General features: G+C 43.9%; 1 protein-coding gene across 13 annotated transcripts in view; it reads left to right on the forward strand.

Annotated features, from left to right (window-relative positions):
* The first annotated feature begins 269 nt into the window (after positions 1-269).
* CDV3 (CDV3 homolog) overlaps positions 270-13,342 on the forward strand; it is a 77,117-nt gene continuing 64,044 nt past the window's right edge. For 4 of the 13 annotated variants that reach the window (XM_054708025.1, XM_054708028.1, XM_054708033.1 and 1 more), the window contains exons 1-3: positions 3,068-3,601; positions 4,353-4,429; positions 12,491-12,636. In XM_054708025.1, the coding sequence (XP_054564000.1) occupies positions 3,368-3,601; positions 4,353-4,429; positions 12,491-12,636 (457 nt within the window). In that variant the 5' untranslated portion in view covers positions 3,068-3,367. Of the gene's footprint in view, positions 407-2,982; positions 3,602-3,886; positions 4,065-4,352; positions 4,430-12,490; positions 12,637-13,342 lie in introns of those variants that run through there. The other 9 variants (XM_054708026.1, XM_054708024.1, XM_054708035.1 and 6 more) reach the window with 8 other exon arrangements.

The following is a 13,342-nucleotide window of genomic DNA, read 5'->3' on the forward strand; positions in this document are numbered from 1 at the left end:
AGAGAGGAAGCCACAAGTGAAAAGAAGCCACAAATGCAAAGTTGCTCCTCATTTCCTGGCTAGCTCTCTGGCCAGCAAGAGCTGCATTCCTTTGAGCTGAGCATGTGTGGAATTTCCAGCCTAGGTAGCAGAATGGAACTTGGAACAAATAGATCAGCAAAAAAGAACCCAGGGACAATGGGGCTGGGCCCAGCTGCCCTTTGCCAGCTTTTGAGCTCACAGAATATTGGAGCTCCGTGGGCCTCGTCGAGGGCGATAAATGATGTCCTTTGGATTGTACCACTTCAGAAGACCCAGAACTTTCCATGTTCAGACAGCATCAGGATCCTTACATGTGCTGAAATACCTGGGAATGGCCTGAATCCTCGCCATCATTCAACTTTCCATCTAGCAAGGACAAGTGAAGGTCTGTTTTGCTTTAAAGATGGGGAAAGTCCAACCATTAGAAGCAGAGGGAAAGATACCTTCATCAAAAGAGAGCTGAAAGATGTTTCGCTGGCAGGATAATGATGAGGGGGCTGGTGATAGCAAGATTCAGCACTCTGTGTAACTGTTCTGGAGGAGGGTGGCCGGGGATATTTAAGAACAACTATATAAAAACGTCGCCCGGGTGACATTTCAGGGCAGGGGATTCAAAGAGGAAGGTCCAGCTTCGTGGAGAGAGACTAATTATAGACGATGACACAATCACAAAGACACTGGTCTCTCTCCTGGCCTGACCTGAAGTTCTTACACACCTGATGGAGCTCTGGGAGCATGCGATCAATCACACCAAAAAACGTAATGGGGAACTTTACTGTATCTACTCTCCACTGCTGTTCCTAAGGTCTCTGCATTTTCCCAAGTCAACAATCCCTTCAAAACACTGATAAATTGATCGGGACCTAAGCAAGGGGAGGACTGAATTTCAGTTATTCATATCTAGATCTTCACTTCTATGATTATAATTGAGTTGAAGGCAGGAATGACAAATTACTCAACCTAGAATAAGCTACACTGCCTTAGCTATAGCTAAGTAGGTGCTTCATAGATAAGGAACAGACAAAGGAAGGGGAGGGAAAGGGATGGAAGGAAAGGAAAAAGAAAGGAAGGAAGGGACAGAAAGAAAGAAACATAAATTTGGTCAGAGATGTGAAGGGAGGTGGAGATGGGGGCAGTACTGAACTTGGCCTGCATCACAGAAGATAGTGTCACAGAAGGAAGTCGCCTAGGGGGCCCATCCTGAGTAGTTGTAGTTGAGGGCAGTTTACGTTGGGGGAATAATATGTACACTTGTCATTGGTCAAGGCTAGGTCTTTGATTTATTTCTTTAATATATTCTGGATTTAGTTCTTTAATATAGTGGTAGGGTCCAGGGGTGGGAGGGGGAGGACAACCTTTAATGGGGAATCTGTAAAGGAAAAGACAAAGAAGTGCGTCCATTTACTGTGTGTGCTCTATCCCAGGAGGCTATTAACATATGTCTGAGTCATTTCCTCAATGGTTGTGACAGTTCTCTCCTTTATCCTTAGGAGGAAGTGAAAGTTTAATACCTTACATTAGACCACCTTTTTCATAAACAAGGACTCATTTCTTTTTTTTTTTTTTTGTAAATTTTATTGATTTTTTACAGAGAGGAAGAGAGAGGGATAGAGTTAGAAACATCGATCAGCCGCCTCCTGCACACCCCCTACTGGGGATGTGCCCGCAACCAAGGTACATGCCCTTGACCCGGAATCGAACCTGGGACCCTTCAGTCCGAAGGCCGACCCTCTATCCACTGAGCCAAACCGGTTTCAGTAAGGACTCATTTCATTCTCAAAGCTCAGAGAATACTTAAATGGTAACGCCAGGTTTTGCATGGGCACTTTGTCCCCATTCCTGTGGCCATTTATTAGGGATAAAAGCTAAGGATAAATTGCAGTCGTCATCCAGACTCAAGTCAGGGCAGGGGACACTGTTTAAATGTATTTTTAAAAAAAATCATTTATCTCGAATCTAATTAAGCACTCTGCTATGCAGCTAACACCTACACTTGCCCCACCTATCTTACAAGAGCTAATAATTCCCAGATCAGGAGCTTGAGGATCAGATTTATTTAGCTTGAACTTGATAGACCTATCTCTTTGAGGGTGGAGTTCAGACAAAATCAATTCCCTTCTACCTACCCATTGGTTTATTAAAGATCTTTAAACGAGCCAAAACCGGTTTGGCTCAGTGGATAGAGCGTCGGCCTTCGGACTGAAAGGTCCCGGGTTCGATTCCGGTCAAGGGCAGTACCTTGGTTGCGGGCACATCCCCAGTAGGGGGTGTGCAGGAGACGGCTAATCGATGTTTCTCACCCATCGATGTTTCTCATTCTCTATCCCTCTCCCTTCCTCTCTGTAAAAAAAATCAATAAAATATATTTTTTAAAAAAGATCTTTAAACGAGATCCTAACTACAAGCCCACTTTCATAATCATCATCCCGTAAGATGAAAATTAATAATTGCCGGACCAGAGAGGGTGGAAGTACAGAGGCGAGCAGAGGGGGCAGTCCCATCTTTAACACGGTGTCTTCTCGTTTTCGCTCAAGTGCAAACCGCAAGGCCACAGTTCGCTCGGGGCGAGCGGGCACGTGTGTATGCCACGCATGCGCTCAGAATAGGCCCACCCGCCCCTTCCCCCGGACCTCGCTCGCCCAGTCCCAGCCAGCCCTCCAAATGCCCACCCTCAAGCCTACACCCTCCGCCAATCGGGAGACCGGAGTCATCAGATACGTCACTTATTTAGCATAGACCGTCTCCCCGCCCCGTCAGTGGCTGGGATTGTCGCCTAAGCGCTTCGTCTTGGCACCTGATTGGCTCCTTTTCCAGCCCCGCCTCCGTCTCCCCCGCCGCCCTCCCCGCCGCGCCCCCACAGCGGTGGGCGGATCGTAGTACGCAGGGCGGACGCTGCCTCTCTCCTGGAGGCCCGCCCTCCCTCCTCCCCCTCCCTCCCCTCCCCACCCCCTCTCCCCTCCTCTCCGGGCCTGCGCGCGCGCGTCCTCCCGCACGCGCCGCCGCTAGTCTAGCACTCACGCCGGAGCTTCGGGCCGCGCGTTCCTTTTCCCCTCCGACCGCGGAGCGGGCGGGATCCGGCGCCGGGGTCGCGGCGGCAGCGGTAGCCTCGGCGGGCTCGGGCGCCAGTAGCGGCGCGCGATCCATCAGGCGGACCGTACCACCGCCCGCCAGCTCGCGGGGGGGAAGAGCCGCCTGCCCGGCCGCACACGCCTCGGCAACCCCGCGGGGCTGAGGCGTCGCCGCACCCGGGAGCCTGAGCGTCGAGCCGGCGTCGACCCAGAGGTCGGAGCCCCGCGGGCCGCGCCCGCCGCCGGCCCCACCCATCCGGGTCGAGGAGGCCAAGGCCATGGCCGAGACGGAGGAGCGGAGCCTGGACAACTTCTTCGCCAAGAGGGACAAGAAGAAGAAGAAGGAGCGAAGCAACCGGGCAGCGAGTGCCGCGGGCGCCACGGGTGCCGCTGGCGGGAGCAGCGGAGCCGCGGGCGCGGCGGGCAGTGGGGCGGGCGTGGGGGCCCGGCCGGGCGACAGCGGGACCGCGGGGGCCGCGGGCCCTGGGGCCGCCACCAAGGCCGTGACGAAGGTGAGGGGCCGGGATTCGGGCCGGGGCCGCGCGCTTGCGCCCATGTGCCTGCCCCCGCCTGGCTGGCTGGCGGGGCGTCCGGGAGGGGCCCGGGGGCCGACGGGCGCGGAGGCCGGCCACGTGACGCGGGCTTCTCTCGTCGGGCCGGCCGGCCTCCCGGCGGGACCCCCGGCGGGACCCCCTCGCTGCTGATCCGCGCCCTTCTGCACCCGGAGTCGCCCGGGCTTGAGCCGGGACCGAGGCGGCAGCACCCTCCAGGGGAAATGGGTCTGGGTCCGAAGCGCCCCGCACAGAGCAGCCTGTGTCGAGTGACGTCTAGGCTAGTCATTTTGTGTTCTGACTTCAGCCCAGTCGTCGGAGCTGAATTCTCTTTTAACAATCGCATTTGTAGCAACTCGAATGGGCATGACTTGGTCTCTCAGCCGGTGAAAGAAAAAGGAAAGAATCACATGGCGATATTGAGGTAGACATTTAGTTGTGGGCTCGCTATGGACTTTTTTTTCATTCGGCCTTCCCTGGTTGGTTTTAAATTAACAGCTCTGGTGAAGGAACCGGGGGGAAGTAACCGTGTTGAACGGGCACGTTTGTCCTCCAGCCCTAGCCGACCTCGGGATCGAGCAAGGGCTTTGGCCGGAAAAGGAGTCCATATTTTAGGGTCCAGCCACGTGATCCACTCTCCATAGCCTGTTCTTTGCCTTAGTGGTACTTGTGCGAATAGCTTTAATTGATCAAATGGTATGTGCTTTTACAGGATGAAGATGAGTGGAAAGAATTTGAGCAGAAAGAGGTGGATTACAGCGGCCTCAGAGTTCAGGCAATGCAAATAAGGTATGGCCTGCTTACAGATATGTTCAGATTACCCTCGGGATAGGTGATTTATGTCTGGTCTTTCTTTAGCCCCCAAACAGCATCATTAGTAGCCTTGCGCTTTAGATATATATGCTTATTGGGGCTCTAATAGATGGTGTCTGTTCCTTCTCTCTGTGATGGCAGTCATTCTATATGTTGATCAAATTAGCTGCCAGCTCCAAAATCCTGAGAGAGCTTGCCTACTTCCAGTCCTGGTTAGGTTTGCGTGTGTGTGTGTGTGTGTGTGTGTGTGTGTGTGTGTGTTTGATTGAGACAGCTAAAATTGATTTTGTGGTTTCAAAGTATTTACTTTTTTTTTCTTCCCCCAAGCATTTCTTTTAATATTGGTGGGTTGAGCTTAGTTTTTCTTTGTGTTTCAAAAATAACATGGATGGTTTTCAGGTCCTTTCCAATAAGCAGGGTAATATGTATTTTTGAAACGGAAGCATTCTTACAGAGAAGTACAGGTTTTATATATTCACACAGTGAAACCGACCTGTGTAATCAGCACCAGCGTCAAGAAACTGAACGTTAGAAAGCTCCCCTCCTAACCCTGTGTAGCCAATGCCTTCACCCCGCAAGGATAACACTATAGATTAACTTTCCCTAGAATTTCATAGGAACAGAATCAAACATGTTATTTTTACAGTTTAAGAAAACCGTAATTTTTTTTTTTTTTAATCCTCACCAGAGGAAATTCTTTCCATTGATTTTTAGAGAGAGTGGAAGGGAGCGAGAGAGGTAGAGAGAAACATTCAAAACATCAATGATAGACAACAATTGGTTGCCTCCCTCACGTACCCCTACCTGGCCGCGGATAGAACCTGCAAACCAGGTATGTGCCCTTGACTGGGAATAGAATCCCTCAGGCCGATGCTTTAACCATTGAGGATCACTGGCCAGGGCAAGAAAACAGTAATTTTTAAAAATTGGATTGGTTGAATTTTAGAAGATTTGAAACTATAAGAAATATTTTATGGCTTGGCTAGGGTGGCTGAGTGATTGTTGACCTATGAACCAGGAGGTTACAGGTCAGGGCACATGCCCAGGTTGCAGACGCATTCTCCAGTGGGGGGCATACAGGAGGCAGCCGATCAGTGGTTCTCATCACTGATGTTTCTATCTCTTCCTCTTCCTTCCTCTCTGAAATCAATAAAAAAATATATATATATTTTTAAGCCCAACCTGTGGCAGTCAGTTTTAGATTCATGTAAATAAATGTAGGAAAAACAAGTGAATATAGGCTTCCATTGGTTTAAGATTTAAAACCCTTTAATCCCAGTTTGAAGTTTGCAATTACTTATGCCAGTGACCACGTGGCACAGTGGAGAAAATTTTCCTTAAAAAAATAATGTCTTTTCACCTCTCTAGATGGTAATATTTATGGCCTTAAAACTCATTCAAAAACCAGGGCTAATTTTGACATCTATTGAATATCTACCACAGTTAGGTATTAATGTCCTAGCTTTTTTCACATCATTTCATGAGCTTAACCAAAGTGAAACCTGATTGCTGATGGGAACTTGGAGGAAATGTAGCTTCTCCGCTCTTGAGGTTCTGTCTTGGTGTTAAGTAGCAGTGATTACACTGGAGTTTTAGTCCTTAGCCATTTGGGTTTATGGAACTGCATGTGTGTGTGGTTCCTGTTTTGATGTGGAATAAGGCTCTTGATCTGCCTCTTCTGACTGCATATTCTTGGAGGAGACTTGAATGACTGGAGGCATAGTGTTTGCTCATGTTGAACTTTAGCGAGTAGCAATTTTGGAGGGAAAAATGTTTCAAGTTAATGTTAGACATTGACTTTTGTTATATTATGGAGGATTTTAAACTGCACCTGTTTTTGTCATTAAGTATATATCCCATATCCATATTCAAGGCTATTTTAATCTTCATTTCGGCTACTCCCAAGATGGTGAAACATTCCTTAAATTACAGTCAAACCTCGGTTGTCGAACAAAACTTGCGTTCTTGAGGGGACAACCCTTTCGTGCTGATTATTCAATACATACAGTAAGTTTCCATAAGTTGTAAGAAGGTTAGTGATAGCAGCAAAGTGAAAAGGAAAGTTGTGAGAACAATACTTGAGCTTAGATATGTACTGTACATAAGAAAGGTTAAAAAGGAATCATTTGAGGGTCTGGAATGCATTAATTCAATTTACATTATTTTTAATGGGAGAAAAAATTATTTTGGTTTTCTAACAAATCGCTTCTTGAACACCCAGAACAAATTAGGTTCTAGAACTGAGGTTCTGTTGTACTTACATCCTTCACCTTTGCCAAGGGCATAAGTAAATCTCAGCTAGGATGAGCGTTTAAGTTCTGCTTGACCTGAGGTAGACCAGCTTTTACATTGTGTGTTTTTCAATATTCTTACCATCTAGTCACTGCCCCTAAGTGGCCATTCAGAGGTATTCCTCTAACCTACTAACACTGAAAAACATATCTTCAAGAAGCTACTTTTGTGGGTCCTCAGTCACTATGGAGTCGGGGGTCTGTATTTGCATTTTTATAAATCATTCAATAAAGGGAAATCTAACAGCTCCTGGGCAGGGCTTGAGAGTGAGAAGCCATCTGAAGTTTAATAACAGGGACTGAGATTTTCACTTTATACTCAATATCCTTATAAACTGCAAATTAAATGTTCTTGACCATGGAACTCCATAGGGTCCCCAAGGAAAGACACGTTTCATCAATGAGATGGAGTAGATAACGTGGCAAAAAGATGGACTTTAGGAGAAAGACAAATCTGGGTTTGCATTTTACCCCTGCTTCTGTGTGACCTTGGGAAGTCACTTTTTTTTAATGAGTTTTTTTTTTTCCTTTTGTTAATGCTCACCCGAGATTATTTTTCCATTGATTTTCAGGAAGAGTGGAAGAGAGGGGGAAAGACTAAGAGAAACATCGATGTAAGAGAAATACATCGATTGGTTGCCTCCGGTTGCTCCTGCACCAGCCCCAACCAGGGCCCAGGCTGGGGAGGAGCCTGCAACTGAGGTCCATGCCCTTGACCGGAATCAAACTCGGGACTCTTTGGTCTGCAGGCTGACGCTTTATCCACTGAGCCAAACTGGCTAGGGCTATTTTTGAATGTTAGTTCTTACCTGCAAGACTGAGACGACTACTCAAGAGTGCTGTGAGGACGTTGAACAGGATGTTTGTAAAATACCCACTTGATTAATATTAATCAAGATAAGTAGGTAAATAGAATGACTTACTCTTGGGAATTTCTCTGCTGTTTAACCACAAGGCACCTGATTTAAATTAGAGGAGAAGCAGTAGTGAAGTCATAAAAGGTTATCATGACTAATCACGTCAGACTCCAGTGAGTCAGTTCACTGTGGACGTAATAGGAGAAAGTGACATGTTCGGGTTGGTGTTAGTATAACCATGCAGACAAAATCCTTCTGAGTGTTCAGTGTTCTCTTTTCAATGTACGAGAGAGGCAGCCTTGCTCTCAGTATAGGACAAGGAAAATGAAATGTTGGAATTTGACTGAAAATGTCTTGAAATTTGCCCTGGTCTGTGTGGCTGAGTTGGTTGGAGCATCATCCAGTACACCAAAAGGTGGCAGGTTCGATCCCCAATTGAACACATGTGCAAGGAAACATTGCTGTTTCTCTCTCCCTCCCTTCCTCTCTCGCATGTGAATTAAATATATATTTTGAAATTTATAGTCTTTTTTTCTTCCAACTCTTTGCTTTGGGGGATTACAAACTTCAGAAAAGTTGCAAGAATAGTAAAAAAAAATAGTACCCTTATACTCTGCTTATATTTATCAATCTTTTTTTTAAATATTTTTTATTGATTTCAGAGAGGAAGGGTAGGGGAGAGATAGAAACATCAATGATGAGAGAGAATCATTGATTGTGTGCCTCCCGCACATCCCCTACTGGGTATCAAGCCCACAACCCGGGCATGTGCCCTTGACCAGATTGAACCTGTCACTTTTCAGTCCACAAGCCAATGCTCAATCCACTGAGCCAAACCAGCTAGGGCTACCAACCATTTTTGCCATATTTGCTTTATCTTTAGTTAGTTGCAGATATTGATCTAGTCTTGAAGTACTTGACACTGTCTTTATAGTAGGTTAGCAAGTTGTACTCTTATTGAAGACTAGAGGTCTGGTGCACGATATTCCTGCACGGGTAGAGTCCCTAGGCCTGGCTGGGGCCTTCCTCCGTTCCACGCCGCCACCTGGTGGTCAGCACATGTCATAGCAAGCAATCGAGCTCCTGGTTGAACTCTTGAGGGGACACTTCGCATATTAGCCTTTTATATATATATACTAAAGGCCCAATGCACGAAATTCATGCAAGGATTTGCCTTCCTTCCCCCAGCTGCTGGCACTGGCTTCCCTTGCAGCCCCAGCTTCATCCAGAAGGATGTCTGGTCTAATTAGCATATTACGCTTTTATTATTACATATATAGATAAGTGTTCATTTGAAAGGAAAATTTTAGTAGCAACAGACATACTGTATTATAATGTCCTAGCTCACATTTACCAACTAGCCTGAAATTTAAGTACCAAGAGTATTTTAAGGACATGTGTCAAATTTTGTGTCTAAATAGATTTTATTCAAAGTCATGTTATTTATAGATAAGTTCTTGAGTGGGAAGCCATTGAGATGATGATTGAAGGGACCTACCACTTGAGCTTATATTATTGGTTGATAGTAGGATCTGTAGGCCTCTCCCATCTTTAAAATGGACCTTTAGGAGAATGAAATATTTCATTTAGTACTTGAGGTTACTAAATGTTGAGCGTTTAAACCCATTCAGTAGGACTGGTTAAGTTGTCCTTTGAAGAGAAGAAATTGCTTCTGCATCCAAACTAGATCTATTGTAGCAAATTTTTGTGACTACTGTGTGTGCCACACATTATGGTCGTAAAAATAGCTCATGCTCTACTAAACACCAGTAGATCATTTCAGTGATATGCAGGGTGCTGTGGGCTACAGGAGAGAGACACGTAGTCTACCATGAAGAGGTAGAGTAAGAGTCCTTGCATGAGGTGCAGTGACATTTAAGCCACCAGGCATAGCTGTGGGGCCATTTCTATCTCCCTGTTCTACTGTTGTAACAGTTGCTGGATAAGTGTCAAACCAGCATTCCAGCAAAAGCACGGTCATGTCTGGATTTTGTTTTAGCTGCTTCTCCCTAGTGTTGGGGAAGGAGGGTTTGGGGGGTTAAGGATACATAAATTCTCATGTAATGTCCTTTGAGATAAGGAGGTAAGAACGTTCTGTTCTTTATAAATATACTGCTGTAGGATGTGTAATCCTGAACAAACTTACTAAAGAAAGTGAATTCTTCAAATCTCAAAATAGAAAATTTCTGTGCCCTGCCTTAGAACTGGAAAGAGGATAAAATGAAATAAGAGATTACCTGAAAGCACATGACCTCTGGAGTCCCACTGACTTAGCTCTGCTACTTTGTAGCCCTGGAAAATGTATTTAAATGTCTGAGTATCAGTTTCCTCATATGTAGAATGGGTTTTCTCCCTGCTTTGTGTTGTTTCCAATTTAACTTTCTAAAGTCAGTAGAAGGCTGACTGGTATAGTAGATATTCAGTAAATACTCCTTTTCTAGCACCATCATTCTCCCCTATCCCACAATATAGTGCCTTACAGACATGCACATTTAAGATAGAATACTGTGAATTGTGATACTGAAATAACAATAACATCATAGTGTTTAAAATCATCAAATTTAGCTGATGGGACGCTATATATTATATGTGGGTCAGACACAGAATTTTAGCCTAATTGTGTTTGCAACATGGATCTTGTTCTGGCTTTGGTATTTGGAGATTGAACATTTTCTGAAATATGTAAATATGAAAAAATAATAAGGTATTTAAATAATTTCTACCCTGCCGTTATTACTGTGGCATTTTGGCAAAGCTCTTAGCATCTCCCTCTGTTGGATGAAGGGTCTTGACGAGACAATTTCCAATGTTTAGTTTAGCTAATACTTCAGAATCTTATGAAGCCAAAATACTAGGTTGTCTTTCTCTGCCCATTATAGATATGCAGTCTATCTAATTAAACAGATCACTCTTATTTTTTAATAAGATTATCATCTAGCAGTAATTTTAGATTCTATGATTATTTCTTCACTTTTTTCTGAGGTAAAGAGGTGGTAAATACTAGACATAAAAGAATTTTCTTTTACTTGTGACTCTCAGTATTCTATCAGACCAAACAAGAGTTTTTCTTTAACATTTTTTGTGAATTAGAAAAACTATGCTTTTTATTATTTTTATTTACTTTTATTGATTTCAGAGAGGAAGGAAGAGAGAGAGAGATAGAAACATCAATGATGAGAAAGAATCATTGATCAGCAGTCTCCTGCATGTCCCACACTGGGGATCGAGCCTGCCACCCAGGCATGTGCCCTGACCAGGAATCGAACTGTGACTTTCTGGTTCATAGGTCGACACTTATCCATTGAGCCACGCTGGCTGGGCTACTTCTTTTAACATTTTAAAGATCATTCTAGATGTCTTTCTATTTTAAGTGTATGTATAAGTTTTGTTTTAGTAAGTTATTGGTTTGTATGACGTGAAGAAATCTTCCCTGTTAGTATAGGCGTAACATTTTAAATGGATTCATAGGATTCTTTGTTAACGAAAAGGAAAACTGAAGCGTCACTTGGCCATATCTTAGGTAAAATCCTGCTCTAGATGCAGATTGAAGATACAGTTGGTTTGTTCCCTTTCCCCCTTCCTGATTGCCACCCTAAGCCTAAGTTCTAGAATCACGTCCAGTTGGTGGACAGTCATAAGTGTCTTTAAAGGAGAGCGATAGCTATCCAAAAAAATTGTTTTATAGCCAGGACTTGTCTTGTTTTAAAAGAAATGGAAGGAAAGCACCCTTAGATGTTCTTGTGCAGAATTCAAGAGAGGCCGCAATGTTTGAAGGTCAGATAGTCAGCGTGGGGGTCATCTGTACATTGTTAGGGCTGTGATCTTGGATCAGATACCGAAGTGTCTAAAAGGATGGAAGGCCAAGGGTCAGCTTTAGACAACAGCAGTTTTTTTTTTTAACAGGGAAAAGTGTAGTTCTCATAGTGGAGATTGATAAACTGAAGACCTAGGGAAAACCACCATTGGTACGGGAGAGAATTCAGGGAAAAGGTTGGTGGTCAGTGCCAGGTGCCTCATCAGCAAGGGCAGGAGTTGCAGAAAGGAAGTTTGATTTGGCAGTTATCTCCCTGCTGTGAAGTCAGCAGTATAGAGAAGCGAGACATGTGCTTGATCTTTTAGAACATTCAGGTTTATGTAAAATCATAAGTAATCTAGCCAAAGGAGAAATAATCAAAGAAACCTTGAAAAAATCACAGGTTTCTGAATCAAGTCAATTCAAGACTAAAGACATTTTAAAATGGCATTTAAAAAAAACTGCAGGCACTCTAGGATGCTGTGTTCCACTGAGGATCTCTTGTATTTCAAAAGTATTTTGTAACGTGTACTAACAGATACAACTTTCAAAAACCATTCATTCCACCCCTGAAAATATGCTTACCATAAATGCCTGGTTGTATACTTTGGTTCTAGAAAAATCTAGTAATTGTACTTTGAATCCTTCAAGTTGCCCTTTTCTCTGCATTTCAGGTTAAGCAAGCCAGTCACTCTTCCTCCATTGCTTGAGCCAGTAGCTGGCGCTCTGCTCTTTCTTGGGGCTGCTATATATAATCACGCAGGTTGTGATGACCTCGCATATCGGTGTGTTAAGTATTCCTAAATGTTTTTGAGTATAGGAGGTTCGCAAAAGGGAAGTGCAGACTATCAGGCCATGTGGTTTTCTAAACCTTTTTTCTGCATGAAATATTTTTTCATGTGAAGTCAAGTGGAAGTCCTGTATAAATAAATAAAATCCCCAATTTTTCTATCTTTTAAACAAATAAGCATATGTACTTTGTAGAGCCTAAGTGACTTCTCCAGGGTCATACAAAACCAGCATTGATAGAACTAAAAATTTGGACTGACAGTCTTCCTGGTGGTTCTGTAATTGAATTCACTTGCTTTTTCAATAGTGAAAAGGAAGAAGATGATAGTGAAAAAAGAGAAGACCCTGGTGATAATTGGGAAGAAGGCGGAGGTGGTGGTGGTGGTGTAGAAAAATCTTCAGGTCCCTGGAATAAAACAGCTCCGGTACAAGCACCTCCTGCTCCAGTAATTGGTAAATTTAATATTTCATTTTCGTGAAAATGTCTGTGTATAATTTTATATGCGGTCAGCTTTCTACTAAATGCATGTTTGTGTTGGGGTTAGTAGGGCTCCTTCCCATTCCTGGGAAGGAGGCTTAAATACTTTCACATTCAAAGGAATTTGGAAGTTAAGATACAGGCTTTTTTGTAGGCTAGTTAAATTTTTATGTAGACTAACTTGCCAAATTTAGATATTTAAGCATTTCAATTTTAGACAGCTGACTAAGGAATATTGGCTACCTGTGTTTCACCTATGTTTGTCTTTTTTTTTTTTCCATTCCCCATATTACTATCTTGAAGCATGAATTCACTCCCAGGGGTGGGTAATGAAATCTTAGACTTTTTTGTATAATTTTTAAAGATAATTTTGTTCATTTTTATTACTTTGTTTTTTTTAAATATTACTGATTTCAGAGAGGAAAGGAGGGAAGAGAGATAGAAACATCATTGATTGGCTCAGCTGCCTCCTGCACGCCCCACACTGTAGATCAAGCCCGCAATCTGGGCATGTGCCCCAACCAGAAATTGAACCGTGACCTCCTGGTTCATAGGTTGACACTCAACCACTGAGCCACAGCCGGCCTGGCTATTTTTATATTCTTTTTATTGTTTTTTTTTTTTTTTTTTTTTTTTTTTTGAGGGAGGAAGGGAGGGAGGCATCAATTTGTTGTTCCACTT

Source organism: Eptesicus fuscus, chromosome 18 (genome assembly GCF_027574615.1).
Source record: "Eptesicus fuscus isolate TK198812 chromosome 18, DD_ASM_mEF_20220401, whole genome shotgun sequence".
NCBI lineage: Eukaryota > Metazoa > Chordata > Mammalia > Chiroptera > Vespertilionidae > Eptesicus > Eptesicus fuscus.